The sequence below is a fragment of the Salmo trutta genome, chromosome 20 (genome assembly GCF_901001165.1).
Source record: "Salmo trutta chromosome 20, fSalTru1.1, whole genome shotgun sequence".
NCBI classification, from domain to species: Eukaryota; Metazoa; Chordata; class Actinopteri; order Salmoniformes; family Salmonidae; genus Salmo; species Salmo trutta.
The window spans coordinates 40447360-40473860 of NC_042976.1; the positions used below are offsets into that span (position 1 = coordinate 40447360).

At 41.2% G+C, this 26501-nt stretch overlaps 1 protein-coding gene across 3 annotated transcripts in view; it reads left to right on the forward strand.

The window, feature by feature from the left end:
- The first annotated feature begins 325 nt into the window (after nucleotides 1-325).
- Nucleotides 326-26501, forward strand: part of LOC115156061 (fidgetin-like) — a 37817-nt gene continuing 11641 nt past the window's right edge. Inside the window, exons 1-2 of one of the 3 annotated variants that reach the window (XM_029703290.1) lie at nucleotides 326-623; nucleotides 1454-1491. In XM_029703290.1, the coding sequence (XP_029559150.1) occupies nucleotides 1467-1491 (25 nt within the window). In that variant the 5' untranslated portion in view covers nucleotides 326-623; nucleotides 1454-1466. Of the gene's footprint in view, nucleotides 624-1453; nucleotides 1492-18812; nucleotides 18922-26501 lie in introns of those variants that run through there. The other 2 variants (XM_029703292.1, XM_029703291.1) reach the window with 2 other exon arrangements.

Consider the following 26501-nt stretch of genomic DNA (forward strand, 5'->3'; position numbering starts at 1 on the left):
TATAATAGTAGATGCCAGGCACTCCGGCTTGCATATGTCAAGAACTGCAACACTGCTGGGTTTTTCACGCCCATCAGTTTCCCGTGTCTATTAAGAATTGTCCACCACCCAAAGGATATCCAGGCAACTTGACGCAACCGTGGGAAGCAATGGAGTCAACATGGGCCAGCATCCCTGTGGAACGCTTTCGACACCTTGTAGAGTGCATGCCCACACGAATTGAGGCTGTTCTGAGGGCAAAAGGGTGCAATTCAATATTAGGAATATTTTGTACACTCAGTGTATATTCCATGTGAAATATAGACTACAGTGCATAATAAAAAGCAAAGCAATTACCCAATGTAAACGCAACCTATAAATTGTCACATCTATGGAAGGAAACGCTTTGAATTGGCCTCGTCCGACAGAATACATGCGCAGTGCGCCGCATGCTGCCTTCTGTAGAGCAGCTGTCCAGGGTTTGGAATTCCAATATGGCAGAGGCTTTGGTCAGTCTTCCTCTCACTAACTTGGAATGGTTTCAAATCGCAAGCAGTCGCGTTTAACCCGAGCACCCATTCATCAAGCATATCCACTGGATCGATGTTACTATAATCTCTGAAGCTACCCTGTCATATATACAGGTAAGAGTTAAAGTGTCTCTATCTTAGATATGAACAATTAAAAAGAAGCGAGGCTGCAATACGCAAGAGTAAGCGCTTTTTGTGGTGTACGCCTTGAAACGTTCTCACGCATCACGCATTATGCAGCGTAGTACCTATCCAACTATCATCTATTAAAAATGTATATATAGGCAATGTCAAATGCGAAAGTAGACTATAGCTACTGCAAGGATTTGAAGTTTATGGCACGGTTGAGAATCAATCAGGCGCTCGAGGCAATTAATGATTTAATAATCAATCATTTTAATGAGAAAGTGATGAGGGCGATACAAATTGTTGCAAAGTAACTTTCAAGTGAAAACATGACGATATTCTGAAGATACACTTGCTGCGATAACTGGTGGCAGGTGGCTAATAAATACGTTGTCATTGCGCTCTTCGTGGTGACAATTGGCTGTATGTAGTATAACAGTATTTTGAAAGTAATGTGACCACATCATTCATGCTGCTTCAGCCGCTTCCCCTAATGGGGTTGCAAGATAATGTGTTTTTAAATCATCGTAGGGAGCGTCAGCAAGGAACAAGGAGTACTGATCTAGGCTTAACATTCATGGTCATGTGTTTTGGCTCTCTTCACATGTTATCCAATAGCTTTTTTTTTTTTTTTTTTCTTTCTTCATAGTTATATGCATGTAGGTTCAAATGAATACCTGACGAAAGGACCCACGTTTGAAAAAGCAGGGAAATTCGATAGCTTAAAGGAAAAGTGCCTGTTAATGAGAAGCAACATTTGGAATTCCTCCTCGTGAAAATTCAGATTCTGCTGTTTTTTCCTTTCCCCTTGTTTTTAGGCGTAAAGAAGACATGATCACTAGCACCAGTATTTATGGTATGTTGGACTATTTCACTTATTGATTGATTGATTACATGATAACTGGGAGCATTTTCCCGGTGCGTCTATGTTGTGTATGCATGGCTCATCTTAATGTTGAAAAGTTAAACTGTGACGTTGCAATAGTTTGTTATAGAAATACCAATAATAGGTTAGAAAATAACAATCGTTTGTTAAATGCACGTAGCTGGTTGTGAATAGCATGTTTACCATGTGGGGGCATTTTATTTGGGATATGCTGTACTGTGCTATTTTAGTAAGGTATATTGGTTCAAAACTAAAAGTTAACTAATAATGATAATAATAATAACAATAGTTACAGTATAGCATAATACTGCCACTAGCCTAAAAATGTTAATGATGATACTTAGGCTATTATCAGTTCTACATTGTGAAGAACAAGTTAGTGCGTAACTTCTGTATTTTGCGTTAACATTTCGTTTCACACACTATAAATCTTGTTTATTTTTGCATGTGTCTGAAATGTATGTATTGTCATATTTTATGCGTCAATTTATCTTTACCAGACGGGAGCTGCTTCCCCTATCCGCATTAACAAAAGTATTACTGGTGGTTTGAGATTAACATAATGTAAAAGTAGCATTTGGGAGTGGGAGACCAGCTCTCATGTCATTGGGGAAGCGATTGCTTTATGAGGGATTTCTTCCATGTATTGTTACAAGCTCCAATGTATTTTCTCGCTACTGTTTTGCCTGTCTCTGATGTTCAGAAATTCAACCAATATATTAGACCATTGGCATTAGCTCCAAATTGCACTGTCATGCATCCAGTCGAGTCCAGGGGCATTTACGACTTCATATAGACTTTGCTTATGATCATGAAAGTGTATGGGGCATTAACTCTTGTTTGTGTGGTGAAATGAATGGATAAGTGGCCCATCATGTGTCGACTTATGCATGTTTTATTAATCAGATATTACTTTGTATATGCCATTTCTCATATGGAGTTAATACATTGAAGTAATTTGATACCAGTAAATAACATGCCACTTTAGTGGGTTAAGTCTGCCTTTGCAGACAGCAAAATATTAGAGCTGGAACAACCTTTTTTTGTGAACATTCAGTAAAGCTGAAGGCAAATGTGTGAGTTAATCAGTAAGGACAATGATCAGCAGCACAACTCCCACATCCTAAAGTGCTGTTTACCACCCCTCATATCTGTCTTGTGTCATGCTGTCCTTGTACTTTCACTTTTCAGCATTATGGGAAACTTTGCTCATTCTTCATTTTATTATCAGAAAATTCACATTCAACATTTCCACATTATTTGTCTCCATCAGAATTGGTTACCCTCATTCTATAGCCTACAGGGGCACATATTATGACCCGCTGCAGTCCACAGCCCACCCTGCAAGTGTTAGCAGTTGTTCAGGGTGATAAATAGATTTACTCCAGATTTGTACTTAACATTATAATATTGACACGTAAGAAATTCAGTTTCGGAACTTCCCCACTGGGCACAGACGTAAGTTCAACGTCTAGTTTTGATTTACATTTGGTTGAGTTTTCAACTAACGTGAATTCTACATGAAATCAACAAAAAATGTCACCTTGTCATTGGATTTAGGTTAAAAAAAAATACAAAATGGCCTTAAGTTGATTCAACATCATCGCATACATTTTCTTTGGTTGAAATGACATGGAAACAACGTTGATTCAACCAGTGTTTACCCATTGGGTCTTGTTTATCTGTATGAAGTTTTGATACTTAAATTGAACACTTATTTTCTCAATGCAAAAATCAAACATAGTTTTGTTCACACATCTCATTTGAATTCATATGCGAGGGAATTAAGTAATTAACAGAGAGCTGAGATTCCTCTTCAGTAAAATGTACATCACTACCACTCAAATCAAAGTGTATTGGTCGCGTACACAATTTTGCAGGTGTTATAGCAGGTGCAGCGAAATTCTTGTGTTACTAGCTCCAAAAGTGCAATAAAATGTCTCGCAAATACAATACAAATACTCAAATAATCCAAAAAAATCGAAACGAGACATCAAGAAATGACAGAGCGTGTCCAATTAATAATCCTGAGAAGATACTGTATATTAGCATGAGCATGTGTCAAAAGCAGAATATAAATACGTGGTGTGTATAGACAGTATATATTGTAGAAAAGAAAGTGGTAGGTATAGTAGTAGGTATATTAGGATGGGCTATGTCAATAATACAGTATACAGTGCGTTCCACATTTTGTTACGTTACAGCCTTATTCTGAAATGGATTAAATAAATGTTTTTCCTCATCAATCTACACACAATACCCCATAATGACAAAGTGAAAACAGGTTTTTATCATTTTTTTCCTAATGTATTAAAAATTAAAAACAGAAATACCTTAGTTACGTAAGTATTCAGGCCGTTTGCTATGAGACTCGAAATTGAGCTCAGGTGCATCCTGTTTACATTGATTAACCTTGAGATGTTTCTACAACTTGATTGGAGTCCACCTGTGGCAAATTCAATTGATTGGACATGATTTGGAAAGGCACACACTTGTCTGTATATGGTCCCACAATTGACAGTGCATGTCAGGGCAAAAGCCAAGCCATGACGTCAAAGGAATTTTCCGTAGAGCTCCGAGACAGGATTGTGTCGAGGCACAGATCTTGAAAAGGGTACCAAAACATTTCTGCAGCATTGAAGGTCCCCATGAGCACAATGGCCTCTATCATTCTTAAATGGAAGAAGTTTGGAACCACCATGACTCTTCCTAGAGCTGGCAGCCCGGCCAAGCTTAGCAATCGGGGGAGAAGGGCCTTGGTCAGGGAGGTGACCCAGAACCCAATAGTCACTCTGACAGAGCTCCAGAGTTCCTCTGTGGACATTGGAGAACCTTCCAGAAGGACAACCATCTCTGCAGCACTCCACCAATCAGGCCTTTATGGTGGAGTGGCCAGTCAGAAGCCACTCCTCAGTAAAAGGCACATGACAGCTCGCTTGGAGTTTGCCAAAAGGCACCTAAAGGACTCTCAGACCATGAGAAACACGATTCTCTGGTCTGATGAAACCAAGATTTAACTCTTTGGCCTGAATGCCTAGCGTTACGTCTGGAGGAAACCTAGCACCATCCCTATGATGAAGCATGGTGGTGGCAGCATCATGCTGTGGGGATGTTTTTCAGCGGCAGAGACTGAGAGACTTGTCAGGATAGAGCAAAAGATGTACGGAGAAAAGTACAGAGAGAACCTTGATGAAAACCTGCTATTGAGCGCTAAGGACCTCAGACTGGGGCGACGGTTCACCTTCCAACAGGACAACGACCCTAAGCACACAGCCAAGACAACGCAGCAGTGGCTTCGGGACAAGTCTCTGAATGTCCATGAGTGGCCCAGCCAGAGCCCAGACTTGAACCCAATCGAACATCTCTGGACAGGTTTGCCAAGCTTGTAGCGTCGTACGCAAGAATACTTGAGGCTGTAATCGCTGTCAAAGGCGCTTCAACAAAGTATTGAGTAAAGGGTCTGAATACTTATGTAAATGTGATATTTCAGATATTATTTTTTTTATAAATGTGCAAAGATGGGGTATTGTGTGTAGATTGATGAGGAATAAAAACCATCATTGAGATGTTTCTACAACTAGATTTTTTATCAACATTTTTATAAATTCTAGAATAAAGCTGTAACGTAACAAAATGTGGAAAAAGTCAAGATGTCTGAATACTTAACGAATGCACTGTACATACACAGTGAGCAAACAACAGTATATACATAGGATACGAGGTGACCAGCATTCAATGACTCTACACTGAGTGTACAAAACATTAAGAAAACCTTCCTAATATTGAGTTGCACCCTCTTTTGCCCTCAGAGCAGCCTCAATTCGTAAGGCCATGGACTCTACAACGTGTCGAAGCGTTCCACAGGGATGCTGGCCCATGTTGACTCCAATGCTTCCCACAGTTGTGTGAAGTTAGCTGGATGTCCTTTGGCTGGTGGACCATTCTTTATAGACACGGGAAACAGTTGAGCATGAAAACCCAGCAGCGTTGCAGTTCTTGACACACTCAAACCACAATCCATATCTCAATTGTCTCAAGCCTTAAATATCCTTCTTTAACTTGTCTCCTCCCCTTCGTCTACACTGATTGAAGTGGATTTAACAAGTGACATCAATAAGGGATCATGTTCCTAATGTTTTGTACACTCAGTGTATATACACGGGGCATTAGTCTCAAGGTGCAGGGTAGAGTACCGGGCAGGTAGCCAGCTAGTGATGTCTGATGGTCTGGAGATATCAAAGCTGTTTTTCACTATCTTGGTCCCAGCTTTGAGGCATTTGCCTGCTAGAAGGTAGCAGAGTTTTCAGAACGTGGCTGAGGTCCTTGATGATCTTCTTTGCCTTCCTTTGACATCAAGTGCTGTAAATGTCCTGGAGGGCAGGCAGGGTGCCCCCGGTGATGCGTTTGGGCTGACCGCACCACCCTCCGGAGAGCCATGCGGTTGAGGACGGTGCAGTGTCCGTACCAGGCGGTGATGCCGCCCGAAAAAATGCTCTCAATGGTGCATCTGTAAACGTTTCTGAGGATCTTCGGGGCTAGCCATCCGAGGTTGTAGAGGCGCTGTTATGCCTTCTTCACCAAGGTGTCGGTGTGGTGGGACCATTTCAGGTCCTCAGTGAAGTGCATGCCAAGGAACTTGAAGCTTTTGACCCTCTCCACTGTGGCCCTGTCGATGTGGATGGGGGCGTGCTCCCTCCTGTGTCTCCTGTAAGTCCACGATCAGCTTCTTTGTTTTTCTGACATTGAGGGAGAGGTTACTTTCCTGGCACCACTCCGCCAGGGCTCTAACCTCTCTAACCTCCGTAGGCTGTCTTTGCTGTAACGTGTTTCCATAAAAGTTTAAATGATCATAAATGTGTTTTAAGGCACTTTGTTGGTACATATTTCTCAGTGCTTTTTCACATGTCTGATGGTTTTAGGTGAATCTAACTAATTGCATTCAGCACTCCCAAGATGTTGCTGTGTGGTTGTAAAACATAATGCTTTTTTTAATACGTTAACATCTTACATTTTAGATATAGTTATGAGTACAGTATTGCTAACTTTAGTTATTAGCAGCTGAGGATAGAATAGATAATAATAGACGACATGGACCTAGTCCCGTTAGCTACTATGTCCTAACGCAGCGCCGGGGCCATAGGCTGCTCATAGGCAATTTTCTTCAGTCATGATTTAACCTTTTGGCTTCTCCAGTATGTGTGGTCAATACCCTGACAGGTCTGTTTATTCCTCATTTGATTGCACTTCTGATTGCAATCTAAGCTGTGTGGTTGACATGGATCCTCGTCTTGGGTTTTGTGGTGCGCTTGATGACAGATGCTGACTCTTCCCCTTTTCACCACCCTCTTCACCCGATGCCTGGCATGTTGTCATGTTAGCAGAGTACTTATAGGCAAATACTGCAGCATGATATATCATAGCTTTTGCTAATGTGACTACACTCTACTTACTTGTCGCAATTGTTTTTCATTGCATCCACATTTCTTGTGACACCCTTCATAATTGCTGTTTTTATATTGGGAAAGATACAGTATGTAATTGCTGCAATTAGGCAAATGATACTTGCAGTATATTTTTTAGAAACGAATAGTTAGTAACTTAATCATAAATAATACAAATGTAATGTACATGGACACACTCCTAAATAGTTTCAATACACATATTTCCATCAGTTTTCTGAATTGATTAAACAAATGGATGTAATTTAAATTTAATTTAAGAATTTTTTACATTACAACTATGTACATTGTATACAGTATGAATAGGAATCATGTACCTACAGTTAATTGTGCTACTGCTAAAAGAGGAGTGAAACTGGATAACATCTTTGAAGGGTTAAAGCCGATAAAGCTGAAAGATAGGACATGCGTTTGATCTGAACGTTGCTGACCGTTTCTAGTACTGTACAATTCAAATAGTACTTTTCAGCAACCCTTAAGTGAAGAACATAGGCTACATATGCATTCTGGATTCATTTTCTCCTTATTGGAGCAACCAGTCCATGCAAAACATAGAAGTCACAGAGCAAAATGATACACTACCTGACCAAAAGTATGTGGACACATGCACGTTGAACATCACATTCCAAAATCATGGGCATTAATATGGAGTTGGTCCCCCCTTCGCTGCTATAACAGCCTCCACTCTTCTGGGAAGGCTTTCCACTAGATGTAGGGTTGACGTCAGGGCTCTGTGCAGGCCAGTCAAGTTCTTCCACACTGATCTCGAGAAACCATTTCTGTATGGAACTCGCTTTGTCCATGGGGGCATTGTCATGCTGAAACAGGAAAGGGCCTTCCACAAACTGTTACCACGAAGTTGGAAGCACAGAATCGTTTAGAATGTCATTGTATGCTGTAGCGTTAAGATTCCCCTTCACTGGAACTAAGGGGCCTTGCCCGAACGATGAAAAACAGCCCCAGACCATTATTCCTCCTCAAGCTAACTTTACAGTTATGCATTGGGGCAGGTAGCGTTTTCCTGGCATCCGCCAATCCCAGATTCGTCCGTCGGACTGCCAGATGATGAAGCGTGATTCATCACTCCAGAGAAGGCGTTTCCACTGCTCCAGAGTCCAATGGCGGCGAGCTTTACACCACTCCAGCAGCAATTGGCATTGCTCATGGTGATCTTAGGCTTGTGTGCTGCTGCTAGTCCATGGAAATCAATTTCATGTAGATCCCAACTAACAGTTCTTGTGTGGCCTACCAGCACTTACAGTTGACCGGGGCAGGACAGAAATTGAATGAACTGACTTGTTGGAAAGGTGGCATCCTATGACGGTGCCACGTTGAAAGTCACTAAGCTCTTCAGTAATGCCATTCTACTGCCAATGTTTGTCTATGGAGATTGCATGCCGGTGTGCTCGATTATATACACCTGTCAGCAATGGGTGTGGCTGAAATAATCGAATCCACTGATTTGTAGGGGCGTCCACATACTTTTATATATATAGTGTATTTAAATTCCTATCCCCTCAGTACATGGTATGATATGAACCTCAACATTCACAATATTTTTTTTCATTTTCACTCTAGCATTTTCATAATCAACACCATACATTATGATTTGTCATGCATGCTGTATATTCATACGCTTTTACAAGTCATGTAGTTGTATGGTAGAATATGATTGAAAGATGAATTCCACCATGTCAGATCCTAGGGATCCCAACCTGTCCTTCAGTAAATCAATAGAGAGAGAGGTGGCGTCAACCTCTGAAATCGAGTCTAGGGCCATAACATACAGTGCCTTCAGAAAGTATTCATACCACTTGACTTATTCCACATTTTGTTGTGTTAAAGCCTGAATTCAAAATGGATTAAATATACGTTTTTTTTCTCACCCATTTACACACAATCCCTCATAATGACAAAGTGAAAACATGTTTTTAGAAATGCTAATTTATCGAAAATGGAATACAGAAATATAATCTACATAACTATTCACACCCTTTTGCTATGACGCTCCAAATTCAGCTCAGGTGCATCCGTTTTCCTTTGATCATCCTTGAGATGTTACTACAACTTGATTGGAGTCCACCTGTGGCCAATTCTATTGTTTGGACATGATTTAGAAAGAAACACACCTGTCTATGTAAGGTCCCACAGTTGACAGTGCATGTCAGAAGTGTAGGGTCATTGAGGTTGGATGGGGTTTGGAAGGGATTTTTTTCGGGGGGTAGAAGGGATTTTGGGGGATTTGGAAGGGATTTTGGGGATGGGGGAGGGTCTATTAGAAGTTAGTAGTACTGAGTTAGGTAGGAGAATTTAGAAATGTTGTAAACCGTGATTACCCACACACTCCAGCACAGTAGGTGGCGACATGCAAACTATACTATGAAGTCCAATGAACTGTCCTTAGAGGTCTGAGATAGAATTGTGATGAGGCATATATCTCGGGAAGGTCATAAAACATTTTCTAGGGTGTTGACATTTTTCAAGAGCACAGTGGTCTCCATCATTGGGAAATGGGGAAAAATATGGAACTACCCAGACTCTGCCTAGAGCTGGCCGGTGACCAAACTGAGCAACCGGGCAAGAAGGACCTTGGATAGGGGGGTGAACAAGAACCCAATGACCACTCTGAAAGAACTACAGAGTTCCTTGGCTGGGAGATGGGAGAACGTGCCAGAAGGACAACAGACTCTACAGCACTTCACCAATCTGCGGTTTATGGGAGAGTGGCCAGACGGAAGCCACTCCTGAGAAAAAGGCACATGACAGCACGCCTGGAGTTTGGTCTGATGAGACATAAATTGAACTCTTTGGCCTGAATGCAAAGCGCTATCTCTGGAGAAAAACAGTTACTGCTCATCACCCATCTAACACCATCACTACTGTGAAGCATGGTGGTCAGAGCATCTTGCTATTGGGATGCTTTTCAGCGGCAGGGACTGGGAGACTGGTAGGGATAGAGGGAACAATGAATGGAGCCAAATACAGGCAAATCCTTGATGAGAACCTGCTACGGAGTACAAATAAACCGTAGACTGCGGGGCAAAGATTTACTTTCCAACAGGACAATGACCATACAGCCAAAGCAATGCTGGAATGGCTTCAGAACAAGAATGTGAAAGTCCTTGAGTAGCACAGCCAAAGCCAAGACTTGAATCCCATTGAACATCTATGGAAAGACTTGAATATTGCTGTACATCGCCTCTCCCCATCTAACTTAACAGAGCTTGAGAAAATCTGTAAGGAAGAAGAATGGGAGAAAATCCACAAATCCAGATGTGCAAAGCTGATACAGACATACCCAAGACAACTCAAAGCATAATGAAGCAGTGGATTTTAACATTGTCTGTAGATAAGTCTCTCAGCGAGCTACAGTAAAGGGTGCATTATGATAAGTGAGGGCTAGAATTGGCTTCAGTGGAAGATGTGACCAGAGCCATTTCCTGTGGGATGGTGTGTATGAATAAGACTGACAGTTTTTGTTGTCCTCTAATGGTGACAATTAAAGCAAGCTTGTGACTAACTTAAGTTACTTCTGTGTAAACACCCCCTGGGAGGTCTGTGGGGCTGTTGTAAATTGATGAAATGCTCATCCGTTCAGACAGATACATTTGTCAGTAACTGTAACAAATCCCATTCGGTCTCTCCCATCTCAATTCTAGACAAAGCCTTGCGCAAATGAAATCAGTGCAGGCTTGTCATCTTTAAGCAAATATGTTAAGTGTTGTCTTTCGTGCTTTTCATTTGAAAAGCGAGGGAGACCCCAGGGGAGTGAGACATGCAAATAGAACAAATCCCATCTCTTCTCAATGCAGCATTCCCCCTCTTCTCTCCAATGCTTCTCTCCAATGCTTCTCTGCCTCTCTCTGCCTCTCTCTCTCTCTCTCCCCCTCTCTCGCTCTCTCCCTCTCCCCCTCTCTCGCTCTCTCTCTCTCTCTCTCTCGCTCTCGTCTCCCTCATGGCAGCTTGCTATGTTATCTTTGTATGTTTCTCGGGTGTGCTGACAATTCCTCCAGTGATCTAAGTTGGGTTGCTTTAGAAAGTGGAAGCAGCTGTCTGTCGCTATACTGAGAGAAGTGTGTGCTCTAATGCAAAGATGAAGGACCATGCATCCTTGACCCCCCCACCACCCCCACCCCCTATACCATGCCATTTAGACACAGGGACTGTGGGCTCACTGTTTTCCTTCTTCTTTTTCCTGACCGACAGCATATAGACATTTTATAAAAATGCATGTGTGTCCATTATCCGTTGCTTGTGCTCACCCTTCGTATGTCTCCTCCCTTTTATCCTGTGCATTTATTTATGCAGGCTTTCTGGATCTAAAGACATGCGGTTCCATTGAGATCCTTGTTAAACGTAATACACACACAGGGATAACACTGTACATTATCAGACACTTGGCTTTAGATCATGTTTTTTTTATGTGGGTTAGTTTAGGCTACTTCTTATGGCGTGTGTTAATTACATAAACTCACAGTGGTGTTCATTTGAGTTTAAAAGGCGCTAAGACCATTTCCTTTCGTCTCTCGAAGCCCATCTTTAAGAGGTTTAACCCACCCCCCCCAACTCGCATATCTGCTTGACATTTACTGTACATGTTGTGGAAAGCGCAGCGTTTAAAAAAAAACATTTGCTTTGTTCAGTCTTTCTGAAGATTACAGTTAGGATTTGACTGTTGTGTTTAGTGTATTTAGAGCCAGATTACCTCTAACCATACCCTCACCTTAACCCCATCCATCACCCTTAAAACCATAACCAGTGGATATAGAAAATACTAAAATAAGGAACATTTGCACAGAAATTTGTAATGTGCATACGTCCTTCAAGAGAATAGTAAAAATGCTTTGCTTTTAGGCATGATACCAGGTAGCAGTCAGTCATTAACCCATAAATTGTTTGACTGACCAAAATGTCCTCATTCATCCTTTTAAATAAATCTTAGTGTTGCACGGTACATTGAGCTTACTTAGTGATACCTTAAAATGCTTTCAAAATTCATACAGCAAGGGTGGTTAATTCAGGCCATGTATGTCATATGGGTCATTTAAATGATTTAATTGGAGTGTAACTCTGCCTTTAAACCCATTTTCTTGCAATTTGAAACAATGAAATGTAGGTTTTGTTTCATCTCCCTCACATAATCCTCGCTCTGTCTCTGGACTCATAAAGAGTGGAGGCAGCTCGGAGCCTGTTGGGGATTGGTTAGAATAGACAATCCCCAGGTGTACAAAACTAGGTTTAGCAGTAATGCTTTTAATCTGGACTTGTAGAGGATTCATGTGCGTTCATAGATTTTCTTCAGTAATTATCATAACCCCAGTGGCAGCAAGAGAGACGTTTGCCTAAATCACTGATGTCCTCATTACACTGTTTACATTTTAATTAGATTTGCTAAACTTTTGATTTCTAATGGCCATAATGATTGGAGATGTTCTCCTCTTTAGTTCAAGGGAGGCGGAGGCTCCATGCTGATCATACAGTTATACTACACTCGTAGGAGGAGTCTTTTGCTGTAGACAGCTCACCATGCTAGGAAATAGTTTGGTCAAGTGTTTGTGAGGATATAAACAAATGTTTTGCAGGTTTAATCAATGACCCCTTAGCAAGACTAAGTGCTTTATATGTCAGTTTGAGGCCTCTCATAGAGTACTCTTATCAACATGTTTAGGCTAGGGGAAGGATTGTGAAATTGTTATCTTATAAATTTTTTTAAATTAAGTTTGATATTTTTAAATAACAGTAAATATCTTGCCATGTGAGGTTGCCTATTGTATGGAAGGAAATGTCAGACACTCAAGGATTCTATTCCAAAAATTCTACAATTTCATGATTTTCGACCATCAGAGACACTTAGAAATTGTTGGAGTTCATCATTCTGTTCTTGTACGTAGTTTATAATTGAACAACCTTGTAAAGAGAGCCACTTTTTCCTGCTTCAAGGTGTTTCCCTGCGTAATGCGGTTAGAGTTTTCTATAGCGATTGAAGCACAAGAGGATAAGCGAAAACTCAATATGTTACTGTACTGAAATTCCACAATTCCACAGAACACGTGTGTAATATTTCGAGCGAGGCTACCATCCTTGGTAGCTTCGAAGCCCACGCCTTCAACAAGTCTGGGACAGAACACATACTCTACTCAAGATTCTGGTCAAAGCTTAGAATGAAACATTTAGTCTCTTTTCAGAGCTAGCTTAAATCTAAACTTACACAATAGTTTACATTATTTTATTTACAATAATATCCCCCATCCTTTGAATGTGAAATGTGAGTGTTTGAAATTCATTGTGTTATTCGAAGTTCATATTATCTTCTTTTCATCTTCGTCAACTTTGAGTTGAATTGCAAATGGTGACATGGAAGGAGTCTACTGTCTACAGTCTAATGTAATTCAGCCCCCATAACCATCATTTGTAAAATGCCAGGTTGATTTATTTTTATTAGAGATTTTACCACAAAAGGCATCAGTAGCTATGTGTAATGCTTCTTACTGACTATATTAGAATAGATTCGCATAATGACAACGTAGTTTTATAATTACTGTATTGAAATTAGTTTCTCAATAAAGATACACATGAATATTCAAGAGACCAGGCATGTGTTTGTGTAAATCTGAAAGTCAATGTTTTGGCTGCTTTTGGAAATTCCTTCTGGAATGATGAATAGAGTCATCACGTTGACTGGTTAATTGTCTGAAATTTATATTTTGATGTTCCACTAAAGATCACATAAAAGAAGTCAGATCTTAATTAGGAAGATGATCATAGGGAGATGCTTGTTATCAGGGGTGCTCGCTAACTTCCCAATGATTCATTCATCCTCGGCGGAGCCGTGTGGCTGACAGGTTGGCTGGGTGCCAGGGACTGGCAGAGATAACCTTGAGTGCCTGGGAGAGAATGGGTCTGAGGCCTGTCTGCAGGAGAGGAGAGCCGGGGAGGGGAGAAGAGAGGAGAGGGGCTGGTACACTGCCATGGAGGTTTAAGGCGTCAGGCTGCGGGCGGGCGGGCTGAGTGTGTCTGCATTTTCACAGTGATGTGATGATATCAACCACTGCAGGGGTGAGTGAGTGCTACTGGCCCTGGTGGGGGGCAGGGGAGCTGCTGCTAATGATGCTATGTAGTGTGATTATCTCATTCTGCCTTCTGCACTAGAGCATGGCACTGGGCTCTTTAGATGGCCAGAGGACATACTCCACACAACCCCTGGTTCGTCCTAGGCTTTCAAGGAAAATGTCATACATCCTGTTTTTCCATTAGACTTTAGACTAAGTTCAATCCCATAAAGCACTAGGAGATGTATGCTTGTGTCGAAAGTTATAGAGTGTTTGCAGATGAAAAGATGAGCACAGCGAACAAAGTGGTTTATTGCTCACGTTGTTTTCGTAGGTAGAAAAGCGCAGGAAAAGTTTTGCATGAGCAAATTAAAAGCTGCCTACTTTTTGCTTGTTGATTGATATTGTTTATTTTGTCGTCCTACAGCAGCAATATATTACTGGACAGTATAATGACCATCCCCAGAGGACTGGACATGGATTTTATTTTTTAAGATGTTGCAAACCACCTCCCTCTTACCAACCACCTTATTCATCCATTTAAGATTAGCCTATTTTTAGCCACAAGAGTACAGTCAGCTTGGTTTCAAATTAGCTTGAATGTTTCCAGAAAGTTCATTTGAGTTTCTACACAATACTGTTGCACGGGGATATTTGCTTGTATATGTATAGAATTAACAATTTCCCATTTTGAGACTGAAATGTCTTGTGAAATATAACATCTTTAACCCTGACAATGTCCTATGGTTAGATTGTGTGGACTAGGTGTGGATAGACACAAAGCCAATGTTTCTGATCAGATTTGAACAGGTGTATGGGGTCTTTGTCTCCCAGACAGACTAGCAGAGCATCCCATGTCTGTTATAAACAGATCGCCATGGAAAAGCTCGTTTTGTGTGTGGCCTATTTGACAGCCCCTCTTAGTGTCCACATGGAATTAGATTAATTTAAACCTGGAAATAAAATAGTCCTCATGAAGAGTTCAGCATCATCCTGGAGCTTTATGAGGGTTGACACTTATTTTGTGTTCATTATCGGGAAATCACCTCAGGGAGTAGTGTTGACTTTGCGTGGTCTAAAATAGCTGTTACAGAGCACTGTTCCATGCTCTCTGGTTCACTTAGATTCCGGGGCTCGGGGGAGGGAGGTGGAAATACCCAATCAACGTTTTGCTGAGAAACCTTAAACATTGTTTTAATTCTCTCTCTTTCGTAAAGGGAATCAAGTCAGCTAAAGCTTATATTGGCGGTCTATCCATCTGTAGTATGTTCTGTGTTCTGACCTTTATTCTAGTTAAATTGGTGCCTGGAGGAAAGTATGGACTCTGAGTAGACTAGGGGACAAACTAATGCCCTCTTTTGGTGTGTAGTTGTCCGTATGTGACCCACCACCTGGATTCAGTCCTATTTAGCAACATTTTAAATTGTGTTTTTTACATTGGATCAAAGGAGAGAGTCAGAGCTAGAAAATGGTACATCATACACTGCAGTTGAGGAACAATGGGAAAGTCATTCTGCTTTGAAAGTTGATAAACTTGGAAGCTCACTTTTGAGAAAATGGCCCGTGAATATTTTGTACACCTACTGGAGAGCTCTTCTTTGTCTACACCCATTCAGCATGGTTCACACCCTTTCAAACCTTAACCCCTCCCTTCTCTTTAAGGATTCACAATATAGTCAACAACCAAAGATTGTAAGACTAAAAGTGGTGGAAGTAGTAGAAAAAGTAGTAAAAATACACTTGATCTAGTCCTTGGCCTATATCCTAATCTGACTTTGGTACAGGTCATGTTGTTCTTCACATTACCGTCTCTGGTAAACACACACTATATCAAATCAAATCTAAGTTTATTTGTCACATGCACAGGATACAGAAGGTGTAAACGGTACAGTGAAATGGTTACTTGCATAGTGGAGTCTTTTGTTAAGACATGTAGCTAGCTAGCTAAACAATTAACCATAATCCCAACTCTAATGCCGCATTCAAAACAACTGGGAACTAACAAATCTCAGACTACCGACTCCAGTGCGTTCAAAACAACTGGGAACTCTAAAAAAAAAAACTAGCTCCGAATGGGAAAAATCTATTTGAACGGTCATCCAACTCGTAATACCAACTCGGGAACGCTGGCCTTTTTCTAGAGCTCCGACTTTCCGACCTGAAGATCACTGATGTCATGATTTGAGTTCCCAGTTGTTTTGAACGCAGCAATACTACCATGCATGAATCTGCTGGTAGCTAAAGCTAACAAACTAGGTTCAATGTTAGCTAGCTAGCTAACATTAAGCTATAACTAGCAATGCAAATGACTTTCTGAGATACGAATAATATTACTGCACAGATCATACACGTAACATTAGCTAGTGAGCCAGGCAGATAATGGTAAAGCGTACTGTTAGCTGGCTAGCTAACAGTACACTTTAACTTGCAATGAAAACTACTTTCTGGCAAAATTAGATTTGTATAATATCTGGAAAGGGTCTCCCTCCCTGTCATGGATGCCATGGTTGCCCTTAGTTTGAAGATGTAATCCGGAGACAGGTGTTTTATCTCCGCATTTGGCAATCATCTCTCTGCTTCCACCGGGCATTCCACTGATTTCAAAACTCTGTCAACTTCTTCCGTGACAACGACACCGTTTCTTCCCCACCACTGTCATCAGAAACTCTACAATGTCTGTTTTAATGAAAATGTTTTTACCTAAAACAGGGATTTCCTCATTGTCTGATTGATTTTCAGAATCAGAGAGAGTCCACATGGTACGATCATCATCCAGAAAGTAGTCCAGCAAGCAAAACATTTTCAGTTCTTTAAGATATCTTTCAATCAAAGCCATGGTAGAAAGGTTTATTCACACATACTGAGCAGCTCATGTTATAGACAGAAGCGAGCTACATGGCAGACCAATCCGACCTCATCTCTCGGCATGTCCAGCCCATCCATTATCTCAGCCAATCATAGCTAGCTCCTGCTAGGTTTGTGTATTTTTCCGTGGCTAAACCAACTAGGCTCGTAATTTAACAATTTTATTCCTATTTACAGATGGCATACAATTTTGTAATTAAGGTACATGAAAGTTCACATGTTCCAGAAGGTATTTCTGCCAAATTTTTTTGTTAATAAATAACATTAAAATGCCTCTCCTGTGAAGTAGTAACGTACGACATATGCCTAGCTTTTTGAAACGGGTCACATATATTATACTGACCTCATGTATTCTGATATTGTTCATATTCTGTGTTTAGTCAAAAGGAGCAACATGGCAGGTATTGAGACTGGTTAGTTGACTAATCAGCTGATCACTGTAACTGACCAGTTGTCAGTGCTTTGCACCCAAAAGTCATCAGTACATAGTGCTAGACCAAAAAGCTAGCTTCCAGTCCGGGGTCTCCAGTTGACTCTTTAGGCAAGGTTATGTTATTCACGTCCTATCTCACACTACTTCACTACCGTCTGTATTGTCAAGCCTGAGTATAACCTTTAACCGTCTTTAAATTTAACATTTAAATGTAACAAATAAAAAATAGTGTTAAAATTAGGTAATAAAACAGGAATCCGTCATCTAAGGGGGGTTCTTACACAAGCAACATTTATAGCCTAAATATCGTCATATTAATATTAATTGAAAATTATTATATTTTTATCAGAACACTTGGCACATGTAGATTCAGCCCTATGCCAAACCCTGACTGCATCTGCTCTCCCGCATCTTCAACCGTATCCCCAGAGCCTTCAGCCAGCCCTGTCGTTTCCATTATTCATTCCCAAAGTTTCATGTAGTATGGGAGGCTAGGGGGGTGGATTTTTTTAGGGTGTCTGACAAAATGTATGTAGAGCGAAGTCACTGCTTTATGCAAAATATGCTCTGCTTTGGGAGGCAGTGGTCTCATGTAAGAGGTGTGAGTGCTTGGACAGGGGATGAGGCATGCACGGTGGCAGCCTGTGTGTGCCTGTCAGTCTGTCACCCAGACCTAATGTTCCTCCCTAGAGGTACCTGAGGGAGACGCGACCAGCACCCAGTCTGCCTCAGCTGCCGGCCATTCGGTGACAATGGTTTCCCACAGAGAGGGGAAGTGTCATTGTATGTATGTAAACTAGTGACAGATGACTGGAGACATGCAGTCCGTAGACACTTGGGCTGAAAGTAAAGTAGTCTTGCTTCTTTGCCTTCTCTCTCTTTCTCCCTCTCCACCCTGGACTAGAGAGAAAAAACATCAAGCTCCACAACCGTGGTGGAATACATTGACAAAGTCAAAGATATGAATAAAAAGGATGCAAATCATTTGGCATGAAAGAGGCATACTATGTGTAGAAGATTGTGTTCCTTTTTGAAAGCCCTTTGCTAATAATTGCAAACGAGCGAAGGTTTTGTGTGTAGGGCTTCAGGCAACTTTTCTAGGTCAGAGGTCAGGGAGATCAGTGTTACACTCCCAGCAGCCTCAGTTCAACCCTAGCGCTGGAAATAGAACATGCAACGTCATTGAGTCAGAAGGGATGTGGATTCCAGACCTCAGTGGCCAGAGGCTGCACATGTGGAATCTGCTCGTGTATTTGACGTAAGTGTTTGAAACTTGGAATGCTCCTAGTGGGTTGTTGTTATTTCATGCGTACCCACAACGAACAGCTCGTGATAGCCCTGCGCAGAGCGTTCACATATTCTAGAGACTTTATGTTGACTATTCATCAAAGGGACTCGTAGGCCTACCAGCTAAAAGCAGATTTGCTAAACATTAGGCACACTACCTGCAAGCGAGATGAAATGGAATTAATATATCAGAAATGTGTTATGAGGGAAATATATGATCTGTAAAACATTGCCCTGTTGTAGGCTAGTCATCAGGATCTAACAGTGTTTTCTCTCCATAACAAGCTTTCATTCTGAACAACAGAAGGTAAGCTTTTAAGACTGTTTATTGCCCTGTGAGTGCTGGGTTAGGGATAATGGACATAAATCTTCTTGATAAAGCAATGAGGCCCGAGAGGCCATGGTATCTCGTGAAAATGCGTATTGCTAGGGGGCGTTGTTAGACACTGAGTTACATGAACAATATACTGTATCACGGGCCCCAGGGAATTATTGCTTTATTAAAACACATCCACCCACATTTTCATGAAAGAAAGATTATCAAAGGTTTCACGAAGATCCTTCCGCAAATCACTGTTCAGTTACTAAGCAACGCTACTAACAATACACTAATGTAGGACTGCAATACGTAGGAGCGTAGAGTTTAAACAATTGCTCATGAAACCCCATCATTGCTCCACCCATACAACCTCAAATGCCCACTACCATTCTCACAAAAAAAATCATTGTAAAAAGAGTAACTAGCTAGCTTCAGTTCTGCTATCACTATATTTATTTGTGGCCAAATCAAATCAAACAGCAGTGAACTGTTCCACTATTGTGAATACTCTTGCAAGTAACTTATTTACATTAAGGTGAACTGCTAGAGCTGTTTATGGTTTGGTATGAATCACCATTAATGAGCAGACATCTGTTGCAACCAACATAAATGGACATGACAGAGAGGGATGGAGAGCAGTTCAAAGCCTTGGTGTTTCTTAATTAGATGGCACAGCATCGTCTTTCGCATGAACAACTTTGTCTGCATTTGATCATTCTTAAAATATGATTGCACCGCACGTGATGGCTCGGGCTCACAGGCTAGGAGCCATGTGTATGTACTGTATTACCAAGGTATGTTTTCTGATGTGACTGTCTGCCGGTGGAAAAAAAATCCATCAGATCTGATGAGATCCTGCACCTTAGAGCATGCCCATGCCAAGCTCTTCATATACTGCTATTGTGCTATTTTTAGGTTCAAACGATATAAAGAGCCAATTCACATTGGTAACTGTAGTTTGTGTATATTGATGATTGGGATTTTGTTATTAATAGAATTGTGTCTAATTAGTTAGCCTTTAATTGGGAGAAGACAGAACATGTAAATGCAGCACACTGATTCGATCGTTATTTAAACTGCATAAATAACTATACATCGGCGTCTACTTAATGGAATATCCTCGTTCTTTGTAGCATTTTGCCTTTCACTTTAAGTAGTAATCAGAAAAGGTCATTCTGTTTTGTGGAAACAATACATTTAATGGATTAAGGATAAATAGCACTGAAAAAGCTCGGAAATAAGAAAGAAACATTTCGTCTCTCAATTATTATCGTTGACCGTTATTTATTTTACAATATCTGTTTAAAGTCCAAACGCAGGGATTAGAATCAAAGTTTCACCCCGATCCATTGCTCCAAACCCTCATGTCAGATATTAACTTAGACCACTCATTTCCCAATGTGTAAAGGAATTAATTCTAGTGAAGCTTCTTAGCTCATTTCCTCCAAATCACTGTCCTCTTAGCGGGCCGCCCCCTCCCTGTCATCAGCACCGCCCACACTGGTTGACACTGGGCCTCACTGGACAACAATCAGACACAATCAGCCGCCACCAGCAGCCCAATCAGCAGTTTATTGCCAATGGCCTCCATTTATGGCCATTAAACTGACCAATGATCAATGTAAACTAGTGAAGCCTATTGTAAATGTGCTACAGTAAGTAAGAGATACCAAATCACACCATTTCCATGGGTTAACTTTTGTCACTTTTATTGTCTGAGATAATATTGAAAAGCCTGCAATACTCTTGATTCTGGATTCACTTGAGATTTCTTAGAGAGCTTTGGGCAAAAACACCCTAATTTGTTTTGATTGGCCACTTGATTAATTTAGATTGATAGTGTTCTAGCGATGACAAGACAATGAAGATGAACAGCACTGATGTACCCATTATGCATTGGATGTTTAGTCCACATAGGGCGCCTATCAAAGTCAAATGTGTTTACACTGCTTATCACTGCATGTTTGTCAGTTGCTTCTTTTCTCCCCTTCTTTGCTCAACTCAACTTTTTCTTCACAATTACTGTACATAGCTTAGAGTTATTTATTTAGTCTCTGTTTCCAGCAACATACCATCCTGCATCCCACTGCTGACTTGCTGCTGGAAGTGGTGTTGGAGGGCCAGTAGGAGGCAATCTTTCCTCTGGTCTAAAAACAAATACCTCAATGCCCCAGAGCAGTGATTGGGGACATTGCCCTGTGTAGGGTGCTGTCTTTCGGATGGGACATTAAACGGGTGTCCTGACTCTCTGTGGTCACCAAAGATCCCATGTCACTTATCGTAAGAGTAGTGGTGTTAACCCCGGTGTCCTGGCTAAATTCTCAATCTGGCCCTCATACCATCACAGTCACCTAATCATCCCCAGCTTGCAATTGGCTCATTCGTCCTCTCCCCTGTAACTATTCCCCAGGTCGTTGCTGTAAATGACAATGTGCTCTCAGTCAACTTACATGGTAAAATAAGGGTTAAATAAATAAATAAAACCAATACTGGGATGACAGCAGAATCCAGGCAGTGAGAACTCATGCGCGCATAAATAGAGGTGTCTTAATCAGGAGGACCATCCAGCACAATTAGAATGCCACGTTTTACTGAGGCTATGATGTGTTTTCACCATGAGACTTCTGATTAGCTTTGTTAGTCACTGTATTTGTCTCTCCACCCCCTGAATAACCATGACATTTTCTCGGCTGTAGGAAATTAACTATATCCACAATAAACACCAGGGCAGATTGACAGACAAAATGGCGTCAATGATAGGAGGTAAAAAAACAACAGTGAACTGAGTGACACATGGTACACACAGTAATCAGATTCGTTGGTACTGTAACTGTACTCCCCTCGCCACAGAGCACTTACTGGGCGGTGTTTGCCGGTGGGCGAACCAATCTCCCAGACAGAGCTCTCCTTGTAAAAGTTTCCCTTTATAGCTTCCCTACTTCACTTCAGTAACTTTATTACAGTATAGCTGAGCAAGTTCTATTTCATATTGACCTAAGATTGCTTCAGTTGTCTCATTTCACCTTTTGTCTGGCCTGTGTTGGAGAAATGACCTTCCTCCAGACCGGCAGTCGATTGTGACCATACAGTAGAATGCTTCAGGGGAAGTTAGTTGTGGCGACAGACAAAGTTCCTTTCTTGGTACGTTTAATCAGATATTTTCAATTAGTCTTCTATTTAAACCCATAATTGTCGTATAGATAGGAGGTCGTTGAATAAAACAATAGCCTTGACTTCCTTTGTATAAAAGACACCCATTCAATTGTTACCTTTATTACTGGCCCGTCTATATCAATTTCAGTACAAAGGCCTCTTGATTGATGTACTTTCTGTCATTTCTGCATGAGTTGGATAGCAGTAACTCCCCCTACAAGTGAAACATGCTGAGTTGTATTGTTGGCATAGCTAAATTTAATTTGTTCTGTCCATCATAGAAGATAGGATCTATTCCAGCATTATCAAACTGATTGGATGCCTTTTCCTTACATAAGAGCAGAGTTCACTTTAAACCCCCTAAGGTCGATGTCCGTGCCCCTTGGAAATCCAATTAGCATAACACAAAAATCCCTAGTTCAAGCTAGGGCAACAAAAAAAATTGTATTGGATGTGTCTCAATCCACCGCATCCGCCTATGTTGCACTTCCGTATCTGCGGTGAAAGGTGACAGAGCTAGAGCGGTGTTTGTCAGACCATGAGACATCTCACAAAATCGTCTATAGTGTCCAAACTGTTTGGCTCACAAACTGTGATGACCCCTCTATGGAAAGATGAGACACTCACGAACACGTACATGTCGGTTGTTTTGCTCTAGAAGATTCCTCTGAAGGTCACCCGGTACCAGTTGAAAATAATTATGGAAGTATATATGGAGATGTTTAGTGCCGAAAATAAGGAGTTAAATAAATGTAAAAAAAAACAACAAATGTTTCCATATCTTTTGATTTTTGGGAGGGAATATCTGTTGTTCCATGTAGTGAATCTGTTATTCAATGCGTTTGTATGGGCTACTAGCAGTAAGACCAAAAATACATTCTTATCAAATCATTTTTAAATATTTGTTTGGATACTTCAAGTGGTCTTAAAATTCTAAATAAAATAGAAAAATGATCCTTGATATGACCTTCTTAAAACAATTCCATATAGCTTAGTTGAACCCCCTCCCCCGGATTAGATAGGGCTTAGACAACAACAACAAAAAGAACAAAAAAAAGGGGGAAGTTAGCAATGTTGTGTTACACAGTGTGGATGGGGATGTGTCGCAGAGAGAAAGGGAGCTGCTGACCAGGGCTCGTTACTTTAGTCTTTAAAACCGAGTTGTGTTTGCGGAGCACTTAGCAGAGAAATAACACACCCCAGTCTGTCACTAGAGTGAGGAGACGTCCTGAAATTCAGACATCCTCTGCTGAAATGCCTGTCAAAATAGAACTACGTGGACACTGAGGACTCGGAGTATACGCACTGGGGATTAGATATATAAATATTGTTTAAAAAAATAAATAAAATGGATTGTTTGAATAACACAAGTAGATTAGTAGTTTGTTGGTCTGCCAAGACCGCAGATAGATGTTTTACATCAACGTTGCATTAGCACGAATCAGATGATCATTATTTAGGCTGCTGTAAAGTCTAGTGGGTGGAAGTGTGAAGTAATCACAGTAGTGAATGGGACCAGTGAACAAGATAATCTGTTCATTTCCAACGTGGCCGGCCTATTGGTTTGTGAATCAAGTGACTGGCTCGTCATGCCATTAAACCGCTGAAATGCAGTAAATATCTGCTAGGTGGTAAATGTGATAAGCACCCAGAATGCTTGCGTTCTTCCCCCTAATTTTTCCACCAGTTCACAGCTCTCTTTATTGGACACATCCTTATGGGGATAGGACTTTTGGGACTGGGTATGGGGGCGTTGGTGAGAGAGTGGATTTTGGTCAATGAGCCTTAGTGTAGCAAGGTCGCCTTCCTCAGCTCCTCTCCTTTGAAGTGTGTAAGTGATCCCTTAGGAGGAGACTTGCAAAACCACTGCAGAGTACATTTTAAACAATAACTACCATTATATCATTCTTCAGCTAACAGGCCATTTGAGTATTGAGTTGTATCCTACTGTACGTTGTCCTTATTGTATTATTCTCCATACAAGAACATTGCATTGTTCTCAGTTTCTGTGTTGAGGGCTGTTGGTTTTGCATGTCTGAGGATTTAGCTGTAGAGGTAGCCTTGCGTGTCTCTTGGCCTCAAGCGTCATAGTATAATGAGCATCTCTGACAGCTCAGAAACGCTCTCAACCCCATGATTTTTAACTAAATCAGAATATATATATATATATATATATATATATATATATATATAAATTTATGTACGTATGTAAGCAAACTAAAACTATCAAAGAATTCATTTGGAATCAATGCATTTTAACATTCCTTCCTTGATAATTCAGAGTAGAAGTAGTGTTTGCACTTGGTACATTGAACCTTCCTCTGCCCTCGTACGCTCTAACAGCACGTTTGATGCTTCTAAGCTCCGGTGAGTTTGTTTACAAATGACAGATCAATATGTTGTTATTATACTGTCTGTCGTTCAGATGTCAGCCCAGATAAGTTTCTCCTGAGAAGCACCTCTAGTAGCCGTTGTTAACAGAGAGCTTTGCAGCTGTTTTCTTTAATCAGACAGCGACGCTAATGTCTCAATGTTCATTAGAAAAGTTGACTAATACATGTTACCAGTGGCGATTTTAGCATGAACATTTTGGTGGGGCAAACTGCCCAATTTTGTTTTTAGATGCATGCAGGCTAAGCCACTACACAACAAAACACAACACTAAACAATACATGAATTGCACTATAACGGTGACAAACTGTGCCCACGAACTGTTAGGGCCTACATAAAGCTCTCCCAACTGCAGAGCTTTCTTTTCAGCACCATGGAGTGAATCCTTACCACTGCTACACGAGGCTATCAGCGGAGCCTTGTCTGGCAGCGAAACAATTCATTCAGCCTCATTTACTGCCTTCTAAAAAAACAAAGCTTACATGGCTGACTCGCTTAAACAAATGTGGTTTCTACTGACAATTGAGATGTGTAAACTATGGCATTAATTCACGACGAGTGGATAAGAGACAATCCGAAATTTCGATTAAGACATTAATGATCGAGCTAGGATGGACGTAGTCAATGTAATGATTTGTTCAGCACTTTTTAAATGTACAGGGACAGAATTCAGAACATGGGCCATTCTTACAGTATTCCCTCTGTACACCAAGTCAGAACCATAGGATAAATAAAGGGGACATATAAGCAGACAATGAAAGCTCTTACAATATTCAATGATTCCATTTCCCTAAAACAGGCTATAGGCTACCTGTGCACCACCAAGTCAGAACAGTAGGCATATTATGAGGGAGAAAGGGACCAAATGATTAGGGTGAGACACATGGGCTACTAACAGCTTACTACACAACATACACTTAGTATTACTTTCTTAGATACAGTATACATATCTCCCTGGCATATTACATCATTTATGCAGCAGCATGCAATACATTGTTGTACTCACCTTGTTGTGCTGTGTTGGCTTGAACAGGAAGGTTTCGCAGCGGTCCTTCTTGTGGGCTCTAGAAAGAGGCCTTGGCTTGAAATTCCGAGTTGGATGACCGTGTAAAAATATTTTCTGTTTTTTCCCAGTTGGAGCTAGTTTTATCCGAGTTCCCAGTTGTCTTGAATGTGGCAGAAGTCATTCTGGATTGACAGCATGGCCAACGTATTCAAACTTTTCTATCCCATGGTGTTACCCCCTTTTTCGTAATATTCAATTGGTAGTTATGATCTTGTCTCATCGCTGCAACTCCCCTACAGACTCGGCGGAGGTCGAGAGCCGCACTGTTTCTTGACACACTGTTTGCTTAACCTGGAAGCCAGCCGCACCAATGTGTCAAAGGAAACACTGTCGAACTGGCTGCAGTTGCCCGGAGTGACTAGAGCACGATGAGACAAAGACATCCCGGCGGCCAAACCCTCCCCTAACCCGGACAACGCTGGGCCAATTGTGCGCCACCTCATGCGTCTCCCGGTCACAGCCTGGGATCGAACCCGGGGCTGCAGTGGCGCCTTAGCATTCATTGTTGAATTTGTGATTTCCAACTTGTTGTGTAATGTTTATGTCCAATGGCCTATGAGCACCGATACAATTTATCTATAATTTCTCTTCATATGACAAGGATTGAAAAGGATTTGAAAGTATGATGTTGACATGATCAGTCCAATCAAAGCTACGGTAGATATAACGTGATTTAACGTAATTTTATCTGTGGCCAATGACCTTGAGCATTCTTGGATGGGCACTAAGTATATGGCAGCACCCAAGGGGCTTGAATGGTTGAGCTCTACCTGTAGATTTTGTGGTGACGTAGTGTCCCCATGAGTGACAGAATGAGCCAATCACGGCGCAACTAGAGAACATTACCAACCCCTACTCTCCGTATTTTCCGCTGACTGACCCACCACCACAGACAGCACTGAGCTCGGCTGAAACACCTTAATTTTGGAGCTGCCTTACTCAAGAAAGCAAAAAAGAC